This window comes from Balaenoptera borealis (genome assembly GCF_965194805.1).
Source record: "Balaenoptera borealis genome assembly, chromosome: 7".
Classification (NCBI taxonomy): domain Eukaryota; kingdom Metazoa; phylum Chordata; class Mammalia; order Artiodactyla; family Balaenopteridae; genus Balaenoptera; species Balaenoptera borealis.
This window is the reverse complement of record NC_138864.1, coordinates 61,230,613-61,250,811: the sequence shown is the minus strand read 5'-3', so window position 1 is coordinate 61,250,811 and position 20,199 is coordinate 61,230,613. Positions and strand designations below refer to the sequence as shown.

General features: G+C 37.6%; 1 protein-coding gene across 2 annotated transcripts in view; it reads right to left on the bottom strand.

Moving 5' to 3' along the window:
* Positions 1-20,199, bottom strand: part of AGMO (alkylglycerol monooxygenase) — a 381,715-nt gene that overhangs the window by 320,882 nt on the left and 40,634 nt on the right. For both annotated transcript variants that reach the window (XM_082398502.1, XM_082398503.1), the window contains 2 exons: positions 9,697-9,978; positions 7,940-8,070 (listed from right to left, as the gene is read on the bottom strand). In XM_082398502.1, the coding sequence (XP_082254628.1) occupies positions 7,940-8,070; positions 9,697-9,822 (257 nt within the window). In that variant the 5' untranslated portion in view covers positions 9,823-9,978. The remainder of the gene's footprint in view (positions 1-7,939; positions 8,071-9,696; positions 9,979-20,199) is intronic.

Below are 20,199 nucleotides of genomic sequence, written 5' to 3'. Positions count from 1 at the left end.
TCAACCAGGGTCGCATCCTCTCCATGACCTCCTTGAACAATTATATGGTTGGAAAGAGCAATTTTGTCCTTAAGTGTGAGTCCTTGATCCAAGGAGACTACCTACCCAGCACCCCTGTCACAACTCAGGCAATGCCCTGGATACTCCAGAATCCCCTGTCAAGTGGCCCTGAGGCTGCTTTCAGTACTGCATGGGCCTCTTTCCTGGTCCAGGCCTCCAGAGGGTCCACCTATGCAGGTGTGTAAAGTCCTCAACATGACAAGGTAGACAAAAGTGGCTTCTTTGGATGTGTAGACAGAGCTGGGACAAGCAGACTGGGGTGTGCACACACAGGTGTGTGAGGTCCCTCATGAGACAGGACAGGCCATGGGCCAGGGGCTCTCACACTGTTCTGGAACTCTGAGGAATCCAAGAACTTGAAATTTGAAATGTGTCTTCCAATTTGTCATCCAGGTTATTTATCAGGGTAGGGGGAATAGAACGAATTTTATTTTAAAGCATGTTAGCTTGGTTGGTAATTCTTATACATCTAGACTAAGGCTTCTGAACAGTGTCATTATTGACATTTGGACAAGATAATTCTTTGTTGTAGGGGTCTGTCCTGTGAAAACTATTACCCAAATTATGAAACCTTATAATTGCTCCTTAATACTCATTAGTAGAGAATTAACCACATAAAATTCAAGTTTTAGGGAAAAAAATGGTGAATAATATCAATTTTATATGGTCTAACTTAATTTTTCTAAAACAGAAATTCTAAAGTTTGACAATGTTGCTATTTGGGCCAGATGATTCTTTGCTGTGGGGGCCTATCCTGGGCATTGTAGGATGTTTAGCAGCATCCCTGGCCTCTGCCCACTAGATGCCAGTAGCACAGCCCTCCACCCCAGGTGTGACAACAAAATGTCCAAATGTCTCCCGGGGGCAAAACTGCCCCAGTTGATAACCCTAAAAAAGACTGATCTAGAAAGAAAACATTAAAACTTAGGAAAATGGAATAGAAAGTTTAAATAATCTACAGGTTTTTTTTTATCCGCTTTACTACATGGTAGTAGTAGTCAAAGCAGGTCAATTCATGGATTCATTCAATCATTCAAAAAATTCATAGTAAGTGCCTACTAGGTGCCAGGCACAGCACAAGAAAGGGAGGACACATTGGTGAAGAGGGCAAATACAGCCACCTGCCTCATCAATGTCCCACCAGTTCAGTATCTCTTTTTAAAGTTGCTGTCTTTCTTGTCAGTTTTCTAGTGACAATTGAAATAGGCTTTCAGATACCAAAACTTCAATAATAGAAAGAGGGTCCCTGGAAAACTTCCACGTGTAAAACAAAAAGAACCTGCATGTAACTGAAATACTTTATTTCCTGTACAGGTGCCAGGTCTTGAGCAGACACCCAATTTATTATTCTGTCAACTTACTTATTAGGGTTGACACAAATCGAGCTGAAATATGCCTGACATACTACAGTCAAGGCTTTTTCTTTTTTTTTTTCACACCTTAGCACGAAGCCAAACTTTCCTCAAGGTGAAGGGAAAGAGCGGAGAAGCTGTGGGAATTGAATTCCCGGTTCTCTATCAGCAAGATGAATATGATCCTCTTCCATCATAAATGGGAAAAAACAGCTATGGAGTGCCCACAACTAAAAACAATTCGGCAAGAGATACACCTGGGAAATGATTATCAAGCTCTGGAAAGCCCTTGATTGCAGGAAATAGCACCTATATTTTCAAAAATGTTCCCACCAGACCTTGAATCATAAAACTAACCCTCTTCCTCTTTCTCTTCCCAATTCCTTCATTCTCTCCCAGCCCCCAATCCCAGCATATGACTCTGCACTCTGGAATTCAAACGATAACTCTAACCCCTTTCCTGTGGAAAGAGACATATGTAATATGCATATATAGTGAGCTTACTTTATCATGTGGAGATGGAAATTAGGTAGCACAGGGGCTTTGAATAACCAAATGCTAGATTCCTTTTATTCATTAAGTTTGAATGCAAGACCGAGAAAATAATCTAAATATAAGGAGGCATTAGACTCCTCTAATTAACAACCTGTATGTGTAGAGACTCCCCTCCCATTTTGTCCTATATTCTTTATAAATACCCCCCAAATAGCTAATTCTCTTGGGTCTGAAGTATATCTTCTGGCAAATGAATGACAGTTAATTTTTCATGTGTTTTATGTAACCTTTTCTGTCCACACTAGAAATTTGTCCTGTCAGACTGGTGGTTGCCAAGGGGCAGGGGGTTGGAGGAGGGATGGAGCGGGAGATTGGGGTTAGTAGATGTGAGCTTTTATATATAGAATGGACAAACAACAAGGTCCTAATGCATAGCACAGAGAACTATATTCAATATCCTATGATAAAGGAAAAGAATATTTTAAAAAAGAATGTATATATGTGCGTGTGTGTGTGTGTGTATATATATGTATAACTGAATCACTTTGCTGTACAGCAGTAATTAACACAACACCGTAAATCAACTACACTTCAATAAAACTAAAATCTGTCCTGTCAATGTTTAGTGACTGTGAAATCTGGTAAGATACCAAAATAGTATTCCAGTACTGATGCTGGATTTTTAAAAATATAAAGTTACTTTATAATGTTGAAATTGTTCAATAATCAATAAATGATAATAAATATTATTTGAGGATTGAGAATTACAAAGCTAATTTGTTATCAAAGTCCTCTGAGTTTGAATGTTCCCATCATCAAAAGTAGAGAAAGGTAACACTGGACAGGTCGTTCACCATCTCACTATCTCCCAGCTAATTTGACATGAGAGCATTAGGCTGAACGGACCCTAAAATTATCCAGCTCTCAAATACTCTCATGCTCTAATCATTAATCAAGCAAATGAAATTTGATGTAAGGCTCTCATTGCAAACTGTTAAAATTTCAAAGCAACTTTCAGAGTAAGTTGAATTACGTACTCAGTGTTCACAGACATCTGCCAACTTGTACGATTTTATAACTGTCATTAGAGAAATTTGGCCAGATTATGCAAAATTGAAAAAAATAAATTAGACTTTTTATTTCTAATAATCTTGTCATAAATTAGAAAATAGACCAATATTTAAATGAGATCATTTGAAATGCCCTTACAAGTTTCACAAAGTTATAAATAAATTAGTATATATATAACTATATGTTATATATATAACTATATATATATTGATTTTTCTGAGAAATTGTGTTGTTTATTTCAAAATCTCTTATACCTGGCCCAGGAACTTGCACTCTCTATCTGTAAAGCTACTGCCACTTTTGCTCCATCTAGTGGAATATTGATTTTTGCTCAGTAATAACAAAATACATAACACAAGCTCTACCTTCTGCAGGCAGACATTTGTACTACTATTTCCTACTGTCAAATGACATTTATGAAACAATCATTTAATTTAATTTCTTTTTAAAACAACCACAAAACCATAGACTTTTGTAAACACAATGTGGTGGATTTGGAAGAAGTAAATGTGCTACATTTTTTACTTTGCAAGAAGTAAATTACTTCAAGTAATTCAATTACTCTACTGAATAAGCACGCAAAGCCAGACTAATAAGTGCAAGGAAGCTTGCATTCATTTGGGAAGGATAGTCTAAGAGCTAGCTCTGAAGTCACACCATTAAAAACAAAGTCTATTTATAAGGTTTCTAAGGTAAAAGTTAAGGGGACATGTAAAAGTTAAGGGGGCATTCTTCTCTAGCAAAAATAATTAACAAACCAGCAGATTTTTTGGATATATTTTGTTCGCATGGGGTGTTCATTTCATAATTTTCTAAGTTAATAAAACTATATTAATATTCATAATAAAATACCATTATTAACATTACATAAATGAATTTATCTCTTACTTAAGACAATGAATAACTGTTGACTAAAGTCATCATCCCAAATGACAGGTACTTGTTTGTCAGAAGTCCACGTTGCCAAAAACAGTATTGCCTCTGCTACTAAAGTCTAGTGTAAAAATGCAGTACACAATTTTCCTTTATTCTCTAGTCCCACCCCAAGGAGTTAAAAGTATCTCAAAGAAGTTTAATTTCCTCCTCTTTAAATTTTTTTTTTTTTTTTTTTGATGAATTGAAACTTTCTTGTCAGGAGTGGAAAATTCCATGGCAGCCATGGCCAGTAAAACTGTAGATACCTTTGGTCCAACATTGCAGACCTAGCTCCATAGTAAAAATTGGCAGTGACCCATGTGTATTAAAAGCAGAGTGTCCCCAACTCATCTGAAAATTTACCTACTTAAATTATCCCTCCAACCTATTGCAATTTGATTTATAATCTGCTGTTTCAACAGAATAAATGAACCCATTAAAAACAAACATACTGTAGATATTTGTATCAGGAATAAAATTTCTCTGGGGAGGATGCAATTTATGGAAGCAGAAACACTGGAAGGAAGTAACAAATTGAAGTCCCGATTTTCTAATGAAGGATTGGAAATTGAGTTCTGCTTCAACAAGCAAGAAAAAAAAAGACGTAATTATTTTTCACTCATTAGCATTTCAGTCAGTAGCAGGATATTTCACAAGTTTCAGATAGATTTTTAAAAATTGATTTAGTCAATATTTTGTTAAGTCTAATTTTTTATAGTCACAAATGCAAGTAATTGATAGAAAGGCAGATTATCCGCATATGATACACTGCATTTAACTACGATAAATACACATATCTGTCTATAATTTCAGGACTAGATTCTGACTAGGAAGTCTGCCTACTGGATTCCAGAAGAGCAAAACAGATGCAGGCCTGCCCAGAATCTGGTTCTTAGGACAGATGGACTTTTATTACATATCATGGTCTGTCCGACAGGCTTGTAAACAAGGTACAATCTTGTCTACGATGAATATTTTCCCTTACATAAAGATTTGAAAAGATACACATATATCTTTTCCATCAATGTGGTAAGTATGCTACCAATCTTCAAGGTACTTTGACTTTTATATAATAACGAAATTGAGATCCTCAAATAAACATTGTTTTTCCTCAAAGTCTCCACACAGCATTTCCATTACATGAATGGCAAAGTGGAAAAACATGTTCATGGCTGCACTTTGATTTCCCCAACTCCTTTTTTCAGAGGCCACATGCCTATTTCAAATTATTATCCAAAGTATAATTCCTCACAAAGGGATTAACAAATGGTATATTACCATTTTTCTTACAATCATGTATTTTAAGGACGTGGCAAGCCCCTGTTGTTGGTATAGAAAGTGAAATTAGTCCCTCAGAGAGGGTATGATCAATGCCGTGTTAATCTAACCTTCAGCTGTTAACGATTTGCAGGAGGATTCCCCTTGATGCTGTGGCTTCAACTGAAATATTGTTCTAAGAGTTTCTATCAAGTCCCCCTTCTCGTCTTGTGCTGAAAGGGGATTGAGGGGAGTGCATCCTGAGGATCAGCTTTCCTTCGCTGCTTATATCTATGAATTTTTTTAATAGCAACAAAGTAAATGAAAATATTTTAAAATTTTATTTTCAAATAATTTGCTTTGCCGAGATCTTTCAGATAAGACAGTGAAAGATAAAATTCTTTATAAAACTTACAAAGTTATCCACATTTCATAATTTAGGATTGTGAACAAAAAAGAAGCAAGATGCTGTTCTCATTCAAAATACAACTATAGAAAAATATGCTCCAAATTCAAGTTCACAACCTTTTCCCTTTCTTTCAAAGGGCACCAGAGTTCACAGCTTGTGTTAGCTTAAGGAGTGTTATGAGTAGTGGGATGTGAAGAAAAGGAACTGCAGGCTTATCCCTGAAGGACTGGTTTGTTTTGGTTTCTCTCTCTCTCTCTCTCTCTCCCCCGCCATTTCCCTTATATTTGGGGGTTTCTTTTTTAGCAGAAATATGTTTACTCATTGGGTCTCCTGTTAGAACTCTGTACCTTTTTTTTTTTTCTTTTAATCACAATGTTGAACAGAAATAGAGTACTGAGGATACAGTTTGTATTTCTAGTTGTTACAATAAGAGAAGAATCTAATCTCACTTGTGACCAAAGTCAAACTTAAAAAAGTAAAAGAAATGCTGAAGCATTCATTCAACTTGATGTCTCCCTGAGTTCTTAATAAATTCATTCCAGCTCAACAAAATATGTGATCCATAATTGTACCTGCAGGGCACTTCTCAGTTATCAAGTTATTTTGACAGTTCATCAACCGTCCAATTTCCATAAACCTATACACTTAACTTTCTCAGAGTGAATTATTGTAACCAACTGGGTATTTTTCAATAACCAAATATACATGTCCCTTGAGCATGTTGAACGTATTTCTTGTTCAGTTCTGTTCAAGGGAGACATGAAATAGAGGAAATTACGGGTAGTTGTAAACTCTTAATTAGAGTATTCTGGAAATTAACTGAGAATAATTTGAGATACTATTCTCTGATTCTGACAGGCATGTGCAACCATATGAGTAGTTTTTTAGAGACTCTTTTATGATGATTATTACTATTATTATTTTATAACTATTATCCTATCTTTTTCATAGTAACATTTATGAAAAATATTTTACCTTTAGGTTTACTTTCTATCTAAACAATTTGATGCAATTATATGAAATTATTTTACCTTTTCTCAGATATCATTAAGTTTTCATTTTATTTTTTAAAAATCCACCTTGGTTTCCCACTGGGCGGTTCATACAAACATTCCAAAGCAATGAGCACTGGTTAGAAGTAAAGCTCTTAAAACAGTAAAAGAAGCAATGGGTGGGAAGCAGGAATGAGAACATTCTTCAGCAACGCAAAGCACAGACTTCTAAGGGAATCTTCCCTCACCCTCTGCTCTTTGGAAAACTCTCATATACTGAAGAGCCTTCCATTCATTGGTATCTCCTCTAAACACATTACAATTTACTTTCTAAACAGTAGTAGGTCATTTATTGTTTACTGTTTTTTGGTCCCTTCATCCTCAGACATCACCATCAACATAACACTATAAGAATGTTAGGTGTTTTTTTTAAAAAAAAATCGACCATGTATCAGACATCATTCCAGGCATAGGAGTTAAAATTAAAAGAACACCTCTGTTTCTCAAGTTGCATGCAAGCCTGCAGGAAGGGCTGGGAGGCAAACAGGTGAGCTTAATATCATTGTGACAATTCTATTATGGGGTAAGCACAATACTCCACAGTGAACAGAGCCCATAGTGAAGTGGTGCCTAAAATAGGGTTGGAAAACAGGCAAGATTTGCTGAAGAGTATGACTCTTCAAGAGAAGTCTATGCTTCGACTTAAGAAATGAATGGGAGCTGGCCACTTGGATGACCACGTGAGACATCTGGGTAATGGCAAGTAGCAGAGTATGGAGGGAACAACTACTGCAAAGGGGGAAGAAGAAAGAAGGGACCAGAAGCAAAGCTGGATAAACAAAGGCCTCCATAGATTAGGAAAGAAATTATCCTCAGGCTATAAGGAACCTATGAAGAGTTTCCACCAGATTCACATTATGGAAATGTTTGGCTGTAAATGAAGTAGGACTAGAGACAATGATACCACTTAAGAGACCGCTGTAGTAATCCAGAGCTTTGTATGACTTTGAGTAGGGAGTGTCTGCACCCCAGATTGCTACAGGATGTGAATTTACCTGAGGCCAAATTAATTTTCCAATAGATAACTAGAACATCACTCAGGCCTGGGACTAGCGTAAGACAAGTGAAGCACTTGTCTTGGGCACAAAATTTAAGAAGGCACCAATAAATTCAGTAATTAAGATAAATAATACTTAGAGCAATATTTTTAATAACAAATGTAAAAAATCCATGATGACCAAAACATCAAAAAGTTAAATAATGACAGTAACTGAGTTCTTTGGGGATGTATGTGAAAATAGACCAATTCCGCATACAATGGGTTTCTTTTCAATCTTACTTGGAGAATTTCAGTTTATTCACTCAGTGCTGCTAACCAGCTAACTCACCCCGGAAGCCGAGACAGAACACCGGCTGACATCGATGTTAAGGCATCATCCAAAGGACCCGATGGCTTCCCTTTGTGAATCCAGCTGACAACCAGTTCAAGTAGTATCAAGGAAATGAAAAATGGAGTTGCCTGGAAAGGAAATTGCAGAAAAGAGATGCTATTGTGCTCGGTATGAAATTCTTCCAAGTTTCCTGATTAGTCATTCCCAAAATGGTAGGCCCAGAGTGATAGATAGTTCATAGCAGAAAAGGTATATACCTATCCTAGAGGATCATTTCCTCCCAACAGGCAAAGAAATCTGATTATTTCAGACACGCACTAAACAGGTGCTTAAATTCTATCATCCAGTTTGGACATGAAATATAACTATAGATGTAACCACGATAATTCTGCCAAGAAAATAAAAAGATTAGGCAGGACGTGTTTCAAGTTAGATCTAAAAAATACATTTGAAAATAAGTGCAATAATCAGAAGTCTATTATCTACATGCCTAAGGCCCACTTTAAAAGGCTTTCCTTAAGGATGCACATGATTCTAGTTTCTCATATTAGAATTACAGGAATCACAAAATTGAAACTGTAGGAACAAAAAATTTGCTTCTGAGTATTTCAGAGAATGAGGTCATTTTAAATGCTTGTTTTAGGCATCAAGTTTTATTCATACAGCATTTTTTTCTTATATCACAGAAAAAAAAATCTTGTCATCCACAATTGATGACAAATATTGGACTAGGTTTGGTGTCATAATATTAAAAAAAATGATTTACGAAGATGCGAGTACCACATTTTTTTCTTTAAAAAATCAGAAAGAAGGAGTGATATCAAATCCTGAAAAAGTTATAGGTTTCACTCATTTGGAAGCTGATCATGAGTACTGAAGTTTTCTAAACAGCTAAATTTGTAAGGCCACTGTGTCCAGGAAAACTTTTTAAAGTTTTATCATAATCTGGAGTAACATATCAGGGAAGACAAGTTTAATAGGAGAAGATGGTCATGGATACTGCATGGAGATTCAATTCAAGTGGAAATTCTACTTTTGCCCCATGCTTTTTCGAAACTATTATTTTTTATTAGAATTATTTGAAGAATGAACATGAACAAAACCCCAAAATGTGTTTAACTTACTTCTTATTAAGAGAAAAGCAAGAGTAGCCTCTTCCGGGAGAGTCTCGCCCGTTTTTGGTTTTTTTTTTAACATCTTTATTGGAGTGTAATTGCTTTACAATGGTGTGTTAGTTTCTGCTGTATAACAAAGTGAATCAGCTGTACATATACATATATCCCCATATCTCCTCCCTCTTGCATCTCCCTCCCACCCTCCCTATCTCACCCTCCCTACCCCACCCCTCTAGGCGGTCACAAAGCACCGAGCTGATCTCCCTGTGCTATGCGGCTGCTTCCCACTAGCTATCTGTTTTACATTTAGTAGTGTATATATGTCCATGCCACTCTCTCACTTCGTCCCAGCTTACCCTTCCCCCTCCCCGTGTCCTCAAGTCCATTCTCTACATCTGCTTCTTTATTCTTGTCCTGCCCCTAGGTTCTTCAGAACCTTTTTTTTTTTTAGATTCCATATATATGTGTTAGCATACAATATTTGTTTTTCTCTTTCTGACTTACTTCACTCTGTATGACAGACTCCAGGTCCATCCACCTCCCTGAGAAAACCATAATTCAAAAAGAGTCATGTACCACAATGTTCATTGCAGCTCTGTTTACGATAGCCAGGACACAGAAGCAACCTAAGAGTCTCACCTTTTGTACATAATCAGGCACCTCTTCCAGGGTTTCAAATGACGTTTCATTGGGCTTCATCATGTAAAACATCATGCGAATTCCCTGGGAAACCGAAACATCCTGTTGGGCTTCTGGGTTCTTCATCTCTGCCCTTGTCTGACTCCCAGCTGGAGAGTATTTGTGATTCAGTGGTTGAAGCCAGAGGCTGAACAAAGAGGACGAGATGTGCTGCACAGATCAAGCCCTTTGTCAGAGAACAGCTAAAAACAAAGCCCCACAGAGCACAGCCAACAGCAGGTTCTGTGTGGAGAGACAGGAAAATACAAGGATCAATCAGGAACGAGTTCAGAGTTCAGGGGACACTGTCCCAGAAACAGCGCACGTTGGGGAGGGGAAGGGGAGGAAGGGCTCCTGCCCAAATCAAGGATAAACAGTGGAGTCTGGCAGCAGGTGGAATAATTTATCATTAAAAAAGAAAAAAGACAAACAAACAAAACCACATGATACCTCCTTGGAAAGGAGAAGGAAAAAAAGTGACAGCAGGTGAAAGTTCGCTCTGAAAAAGTGGGTGGAAATTCAAAACTCGAATCACATGAGGAAAATAAATTTTTTTTCCTCTCCCTTTTGAAATTCACATCGTGTCCAGGTTTGTAGTCTCCCCAAAGAGTCACATTTCCTGAAAAGACAAGGTGTTCTAATCTCACTTAATAAGACTAAGCTCAAAAGTCAATAAGCGCTGAATATATCTTACTGGTGATTGCCTATATATTTCTGGATGTGTATCATGTTAATGTCTGAATGTTTGAAAACCAATTTAGGGGCATGTAGCTTCTTGCATGATTTGCACTGTTTAATGGATCTCAACTATTCACACCTGTATTCTTCTTAGCACTAATGGGGACTCTGAAGAAGCTGTTAAGATGTTGCTGAGAGACCTTATCTCTGTTTTCCAGGAGGAGCATACAGTTGACTGTGCCTCTTAGGTAGACTAGAAGGCCCTTAATTGATTGCATCACCAGTCAGTAAGTGGAGCTTTCCTGATTAGCCCTCCACCTAGAAAAGCTGTGGTCATGCTTTGGCTACCACCTCATCTTTTAAAAATGTTTATGTAGATTTAATTAGATTATTAATACATGATTGTTTTAGGAGAAATAAGTAGATACTATAGATAAGCAACAAATAAGTTACTACCCAGAGACACTACTAACATTTTGATATATGTATAATCAGTTCCACTGTCATAACTTGTTGCTAAAAATCACTGCACTATGCAAGTTTGTGCCATAAAAACCATGGGGCTAATGAGAAAAATGGGATTAGAGTGCAATACTCAAAAACGTCTTAATGGTCCACAAGGAGAAAAAAATCGGAACCTAATAAAAATGGTAGCACACTTTTACACATGCATGTGTCGACTTAAAAAAAAAAAGCACAGGGCTTCCCTGGTGGCGCAGTGGTTGAGAATCTGCCTGCTAATGCAGGGGACACGGGTTCAAGCCCTGGTCTGGGAAGATCCCACATGCCGCGGAGCGGCTGGGCCCGTGAGCCACAACTGCTGAGCCTGCGCGTCTGGAGCCTGTGCCCCGCAACGGGAGGGGCCGCGATGGTGAAAGGCCCGCGCAACGCGATGAAGAGCGGTCCCCGCACCGCGATGAAGAGCGGTCCCCGCACCGCGATGAAGAGTGGCCCCCACTTGCCGTAACTGGAGAAAGCCCTCGCACGAACCGAAGACCCAACACAGCCAAAAATAAATAAATAAATAAATAAAGTAGCTATAAAATTAAAAAAAAAAAAAAAAGCACAATGTGAGAGTTGCAAGTTAAGTTTTATCTGGGGCAAAATGAGGACTATAGCCCAGGAGGCAGCATTTCAGATAGCTCTGAAAAACTGCTCCAAAGAGTTAGGGGGGAAGGTCAGTACATATGTGATTTTGGCGAAGGGGTGTACATGCAATCAAGCACATATTTTTTGTAGAAGGTTTCTGCTAGTCTCGTGATGGTTACTGCTAGTCACGAGGAACAGATGTCGCCATAAAGGATTTTAGTGCTTTTCTAGATATGAGGAGATACAAGAATTGGGCTCATAAAATCGGCTCCTGAAAATATCTAACTATCTGAAGACCTGTTTTGCCAGTTCTTCCCAGAGCACAGAGCGCCTCATTTCTGCTCTCCACCCTGAGCTCCTTTCAGGGGGTGTTGAAAGTCAGCAGCTGCAGCAACACATGATTTAATCCTTGTAGAGGTAGATGGCAAGTGCCAATGGCAAGTGCCAATTTGTAGTTGACACATGTTATATGGCGAAGAAATGCATAAATACTACAATAAATATGGTATTTCATCTTGAAAAAGACCTGACCTGACCTTTGTTCATGGAAGCGGGCCTTGGAAGAGTTGCAGATTGTGAGTTACTGTGGAGTATGGGAGGAGGCTTATCTGAAATCATACAGAAAGTTGTAAAACCAGAGGTCAGGATACCATAGTTCATAACACATAGGTAGACTGGGGACACTGGTAGATGTTTAAGGTGCGTGCAGATGTGTGCATTTTGTGTCTTCCTAAGCCTTTCTGTTTAGTTGGGTGCTACCTTTAGCATTCACCTGGAATTTATCCCTGACAAAATCACATACAAACATAGATGGCACACTCAAATTATTCTGTAATATATTAATCCTGTTGAAACAAATTTGTACTTTCAAAATATTGCAGAACTGACTACTTTCAGGGGATTCCCATTACAAATGAATACATATGGACATATTTAATGAAAGTGATTGTATTAGACACAAAATTTTATTACCTGCTTTAAAAATTCTTTGAAATTATGAATATTATGCATCATGGGAGAAAAAAAATCCAAACATAGAGGTATATAAAGTAAAAAGTAGGAGCACACGTTCCCCTCAAAAAATACATATACGCCTCCCTTCAACTTCTCACTAACAACTTATCTTGGAGGGTATTTTGTCATAACTGTTTTTCCCTATAAATGTTCATTGTTATCACCATTATTATTATCATCATTTAACACAAACACACACACATTGATTTTTTTAAACTGACCATATTAAATAAAGATATAGCAACTTTCCTTCTTGAAGTCAACAACTTATCAGGAAAATTCTTCCACTCCATATATGGTGATACAACATTTTTCTTTTTTTACTGGCTGCACTGCTGTGTGCGTATTCCAAGCAGGCAAACAAAATTATTTAAAGTATTTAAAGTAGAGAACTTTAATGCAAAGAATTAATTACAGAGATGATGAAAGAAGTAAAAAGCCAAGTGGGAATAAAGAGGCAATCGAAAGGTTAATATCAATAGGAAGCCACTAGCATCCTTAAACTATAGATGGAAAAAGAGGTTATGTGAGTAGAGCTTGGGGGCTGTGGTCACCCAGGGAAAGTTAGAACCATGATGGGCTTGTCAAGGAAGAGCAGAGAGGGCATGAAAAAAGTGCTTCCTGCCAACCAATCTCCCAGCAGTACTTCCCCTTGGCCTAAAGGAGTCCAAAGCCAGGTGAGGGAGGATCCTAGGAAAGGAAGTCTGCAGGGGGCAGCCCCTGGAGAACACAGCAGGGAAGGAGAAGGGGAGGACTGGATCTAAAGACAAAGTCAACCAAGGGCCAGCACACCATCATAACTTACTTAACTGTTTCTCCATTGTTGTGCAATTAAATGTAGTCTTGCATTCGGGCTAATAAGTTTAATGCAGCAACGAACATCACAGTGTAAATATCTTGTACACTTGTGCACATTTTCGAATTAGATTTCTAGTGGAATTACGTTGTTGAAGGCTTTATAAAATTTATATTTTGATAGCCATGCCAACTTCACCTCCAAAATTGCATTTCCCTCTTGCTAACGCTGGCTACTATCAATCTTTTACAGTTTTTAGCCAATTGATTGGTGAAAGACGACATCTTGCTTTAATTTGCATTTCCCCAGTGACTTTGAAAATCTTTTCAATACACTTATTAGCCATTTGTTTTTCTTTGCGTGTGATTTACTTTTTAATACATGTTGCACATGATTTTATTAGATTGTCTTTTTGTATTGATTTATGGGCTATTTCTATTCTATATATGTATATATTTCTCTCATCTATGTGGTAAATGTTCTCTCATTTTTTATTTTAACTTTGCTATAAATATGTTGTCATACAGTGATTGTAACTGTGTGTGTGCTATTATCTTTTACTTTATTACTTCTGACTTTGGGTCTTGCTTATAAATGTTTTTTTCACCAGAATTCTGTAAAAAAGATGTTTTATATTTTCTTCTAGAATGCTTTCTTCTAGGATTTTTAGGCATCATTCCTTTCATCAACTGGAATTTAGTTTTGTAAATGTAATGAAGTCATTATTTCATGTTATATCCTCCCTAACTCCCTTTGATGGATCACAGTTCTTCCCATAACATTAGTTAGAGTCAATACTTTTCATACTATTCTTCTACTTAACTGGACTGTTTCCAGGCTCTCCACTCAGGTCCACTGATGTATGTGTCTATTCTTGTGCTGGTACCATGCTGTCTTAATTGCTGTATTATCGTAATAAGTTCTGGTAACTTGTAGAACAATTGCTCATTTATGAATATTGTTTTTCAGAAATTCTAAACTTTTTTTTTTTTCACATTTGCTCTCATGAATCTATTAAGACTAAACTTGAAGGAATTCTATTGGTATTTTACTGGAACTTCACTAAATTCATGATTGATTTGGAAGCACTGACAGCACAGGCATTCAGTAAACTTCTCTGGAACAAATGAATCTATATACTACAATCATTTAAACTTAACTCTGTATTTAAATGATACTAATTCTCACTACCAATCTTTGTATTCCTTATTTTCTCCATTCTTTTTTTTTGTACTGGCTTAAATTGCAAAGTTTTCTTTCTTTTTTCCAGAAGTTTACATATATGATTGCATGTTATACTATAATATTTTCTTACCTATATATGTGAGGAGTAACTTAGGTAAATATAAATCTCTAAGTCAAAAATTTGTCCCCCCACAAAAAAAATTCAACAGAGACAAACACTTTCACTGGAAATCTGTCAGGTGAAGCCAAGGTATGTAGAACAGAGGATGTTAAGCCTTTACCTGAACTAGAAAGAGGAAGCCCAAGATAGTTCCAAGTGGCTTTCTGCCCAAATATCTCAGTCAGAACTTCCTAGTCAATGGGGCCTTGCTGGCAGTCCCTTCTTTAATCCAGTTAAAGTGGAAATGCTTGGGAAGAGCCTGATACGAGTAACAAGCATCTCATGAGAATGCAAGACATGAAAACCTGCTACTCTTAGTGCCCACATTTGCAAATAACTCAGCACAAAAAGCCATCAGAAACCTTTTGTAAAGAAAAATCATTTAAAAAACTGATTGGGAACCTCTAGTGACACTGATAACTGTCCATTCCTATTGATATTAGGAACCTCTAGTGATATTGATAACAAAGAGAAATCACAGTAACTTAAACAGGGAAATTATAAAGAATTGTCAGCTATAATTGGGAATTGGAATAATGACAGAGTGACCAATAAAATTTAAGGGAACTAGAAAGAGCGTAGAAATAGCAGATGAAAGGGGCAGGCAGTACCTCTAGGGCTGGACTAAGGAACTTGCCAGAAATTGTATTGGAGGAGGACAAGACTGCTGGGTGACCCACTAGCTTTGACCCAACTGGAGGCACTCGGAGGCCCCTCACCTCCTCCCCTGTCCTTGGAATACATATACCTTCTGCCCACCCTTCCCACAGCTGGAGCCATTTTCAAGGACACAGTCTTGAGAGAACAATGTGTTGTTGAAACATCTGGACTGACCAGTGACTGAACCAGTCAAGACCTCATATAAACTTTTAAGATTCTGGCAGATGGGTGCAGAGATCTACTTGTTCTGTGGCTGCTGCAGACAAGCCTTGTATGCAAGTTTTCTTGCTTGTTAAACCTGCCACCTCCCAATCTGGAGTGGCCTCTTTCTTTGGTCTCCCCTTGCCCTCCGTGTATGGGGGACAGTTTCAGATTTCACCTGGGAAGTTTCCAAGGATTCAAACCAACAAATCTGCCCTCTAGGATGACTAAGAAAGCTCTTTACCAGGGGTATCTCACCAAGGCACTTCCCTACAAAACCACCTGAGGGGGTAAAGGGGCTGGCTTCCAAGCACTGCAGGAACTGGGCACTGGAGAATCCCGATGCTGCACGGTGTTGTGTGGTACTGCCACGTGAGCACAAGAAACCAGAGAGGAAAACCTTTTCCTTCAACAATGACTGTGCAGGGCCCACTCCTGGCAAAGCCTAATGTTATGTCAGCTAGCACACGACCAATATTTAAGGGCTCAGATCCATTTTTGCAGATCAGGCAACGAAGTGGGAACTTGGATACGAGAAGCAATACCTTATAACTAACACTAAACATAACACTCTTTAGTAATTATAAAAAGTCTTCCTCATCATAGCCTCTTATGCACGTGACACAGTTTCAATGTTCATGAAATTATAAATCACGTAAAAACAATTTTCTAAGAGGTGTTCATTGTAAGAGAAGGGGAGGGGGAGAGTTTCTATGTAGAGCTCTGCATTTTCTCTTAGTATTTAACATTTCAGATTAATATGAAGTCTGAGTTCAACTTGACTTTTTCTTTTCCCTAGGTTAGCCATTTCTGCCTCTTGAATGTTCATAGAATACTTTTATGCCCTTGAAATTAAATCATTTTGGTGTGTTGTTTCTTTGATAGGAATATGTTAAAGAGGTAAATCTCCTTAAACCTCAGATTCTAATCTTCCTTTCCTTTAAGGAAATTTTGTGTAATTGTATTTTTGGCTATTATTTCTATTCCATTTTTTTAATACTTATTCACAAATGTGATTTATCTGTTTAGCAGATCACATTTGTCTTTCACATACATATATTGTCTCTGACCACTTTCATCTTTTATTTTCTATTGCGCTCTGATTTGCTCAAGGTTAGGCTTTAGGTGTATTTTTCTTCACTGTTTCTTTTTTCCTTCTGGTTCTACTTTAAATTCTACAGTAACATTATTTGTTTTCTTAAATCCTTTCCTTAACTCTCTTAGTATTTCTATTATGTCTATTTCTTATCATATAATATCTTTTTTCTTCAGATTTATTTCCTATTTAACTTCTTCATGTGCATAAAACAGTGCTGCCTAAAATTCTTCTTAATTACCTGGGGATGGTAATCCTCAGGATACTCAAAAGGATGCCCTTCATCTACTTTTGGCAATCTCTTTCTGTGGCCTCATCCCCAATTTGTTTATCTTTGAATGGGTACAGGTCTTTTTGTGCTTTTTTTCCCCAAGAAAACACATGTGGATGATTATTCCCTGGTACTATATCTTCAGGCCTATGTGGCATTTTGGAGATTAGGTTTATCTTATTAATTCAACCTGAGGGGGGGAGGAGGAGCTCTGAATACGACAAGTCTCCACCAGTCTCTGCCTGTTTTTTCAGCCAGCGGGAACTGCTGTAGTGGTGGCCAGCTTTCCTCATCTTGACTCTCTCCTTGACCTATATTACTTGTCATACAAAAAGACCATTTAAGGTATTTTTCCTGTAATTTCTCTTTATTGAGGCTGGAGTGTCCATGGCCCATCATGAAGGGATTCCAGTCAGAAACCTTGTCTTTTGATTTTGGACAATTTGACACCTGGGAAAAATAAGAATTTGTTTATGGAAAAGGTTCTCAGCATTTGGGTTCTCTCTTTTGTGAGAAATTCTATACTCCCCTCCACCCTAGATGATCCCATCCTCCTCTGCTGTCTTTGGCACCAAAGGCCAAAATGACTCCAATTAGACTGAGTCAATCTTAGCCATAGTTCTCACCACCAGTCCTGACCACATGCAGATTACAGGGTGCATCCACCACAAGGGAGGGATCAAACTCTGCTTTTGCAAAACTGGGTTGGAGAAGTAGCTTACTGTGTAGTCATCTTTCTATTAAGTGTTAAAAATCACACATTAAGTAGAACTTCAATGTGGATGCAAGAAAGGAGACCCTCATTTTTTTCTTGGTGCTACCACAATTTTATCCCTCTGAATAAGGGGATATTTAGTTTGCCATTTACTCTAGAACTGATGAAGTCCTTTCTCTACTATATTAATTTGCTGAAGCTGCCTTAACACAATGTCATAGATTTAGTGGCTTAATCAACATAAATTTATTTTCTCACAGTTCTGGAGGCTGGAAGTCCAAGATCAATGTGTTGGCAGGTTTGGTTTCTTCTGATGCCTCTCTCCCTGGCTTGTAGATGGATGTCTTTTCACCATGTCCTCATATGGCCTTTCCTTTGTGTACACACATACTTGTTGTTTCTCTTATTCTTATAAGACCAGCAGTCCTATCGGATTAGGGCTCCACCCGTAAGACATCATTTAACCTTAGTTACTGCTGTAAAGGCCCTATATCCAAATACAATCATATTGGGAGGAAAGACTTCAATATATGAATTTTGAGGAGTCATAAAAATTCAGTCGATAACACCTCTTCATATATCCTTCTTTTTAGTCATTTGAGTGAATTTCTGGGAATTAGACTGGAAACATGCTCTTATATCACCCTCTTTAAAAGTTTATTTTTCTAAGGTCATAAAAGCAATATAAGTTCACTGTAGAAATATAGAAAAATGCAGAACATGCTTAAGAAAAAAAGTAAACCATCATAATCCCACTAATCAAATTAGAGACTCATTAACATTTTAACATATCAATACATCTTATGTTTAAGGTTTTTTCAGGGACATTATTTTACATAAATGAGTTCACACTATGCATAATTTTAGGTCCACCTTTTTAAAATTTGGAAGTCACACGATGAATGACAAAGTCTCAAAATGGAAGATGTCTTGGTCTTTGAGTCGCTACTTGGAGGAGAGCTAGCCATCAATCAGAACATTCTGTAAGCAAAATTTATAATTATAATGTGTTTTGTGTTTCATTTGTTATTATCTGAGGCTAATGGTGGCCTAACCAATATAGACAAAAAGGCATTGGAGGGTTTTGATCAGAAGAATCACATAATCTGACATCAGTCTGGTTTCTATGTGAGGAATAGGCTTTAGAGGAGGAGAATGAAAGCAAGGGAGTGTTCGGAAGTGATTGATATAGTCCAGGAACTACACGCGGGTGACTTACACTAGGAAGGTTTCAGTGGAAGTAGTGAGAAGTGGAAAGATTCTGGATACATTTTGATTATAAAGCTGACAAGGACTTCCCTGGTAGCACACTGGTTAAGAATCCGCCTGCCAGCACAGGGGACACGGGTTCAAGCCCTGGTCCGGGAAGATCTCACATGCTGCGGAGCAACTAAGCCCGTGTGCCACAACTACTGAGTCTGCTCTCTAGAGCCCACGAGCCACAACTACTGAGCCCGCATGCCACAACTACTGAAGCCCACGTGCTTAGAGCCCATGCTCCGCAACAACAGAAGCCACCACAATGAGAAGCCCGCGCACTGCAACGAAGAATAGCCCCCACTCTCCACAACTAGAGAAAACCCATGTGCTCCAACAAAGACCCAATGCAGCCAAAAATAAAAATAAATTAATTAATTTTTTAAAAAAGCTGACAAGGTTTACTAACAGACTGGATAAGGAAACAGGCATAGTTTCAAAAATTTGGTTTAAGTAGATGAAAGAATGGAGTGGTTATTAACTACAATGGACAAACTGGGGGATTTGGCTTTAAACATGGTATGAGATGGCTACAGACATCTAAGTGGAGATGGCTGTAGCAATTGGATATATAAATCTGAAGTTCAAAGCTCAAAATAGGAGAATTAGTTATGAATAGAAAGGAAAAAGTACTGACAAGAATAGAATACCTACAAGCCAAACGTAAGAATGATTTCCATATACAGATTTTTCAACCATGTTCATATGCATAAAAAATACTCATTTTTAATTTGAAAATCATGTCTAGTATATTTATTTGCATGACAAAATTTTTATAGTTCAAATAGAGAAAACAAAAAATATTATAATTTGCACATTATTATGAATAATCTCATTATGGAAGGAACTGAAAGGCTATATCATGTTCCTATGTTAAATATTAGTAAGCATATCTTTTTTTTTTTTTTTCGAATATTAACAGTCTCATTTTCAGCTGCTAGAATGTCCAGTGTAGTTTTTTTTTTTTAATTTTTGAATTTTATTAAATTTTTTTTTTATACAGCAGGTTCTTATTAGTCATCAATTTTATACACATCAGTGTATACATGTCAATCTCAATCACCCAATTCATCATACCACCACCCCCACCCCCCGCCACTTTCCCCCCTTGGTGCCCATACGTTTGTTCTCTACAACTGTGTCTCAATTTCTGCCCTGCAAACAGGTTCATCTGTACCATTTTTCTAGGTTCCATATATGCGTTAATATACGATATTTGTTTTTCTCTTTCTGACTTACCTCACTCTGTATGACAGTCTCTAGATCCATCCACGTCTCAATAAATGACCCAATTTTGTTCCTTTTTATGGATGAGTAATATTCCATTGTATATATGTACCAC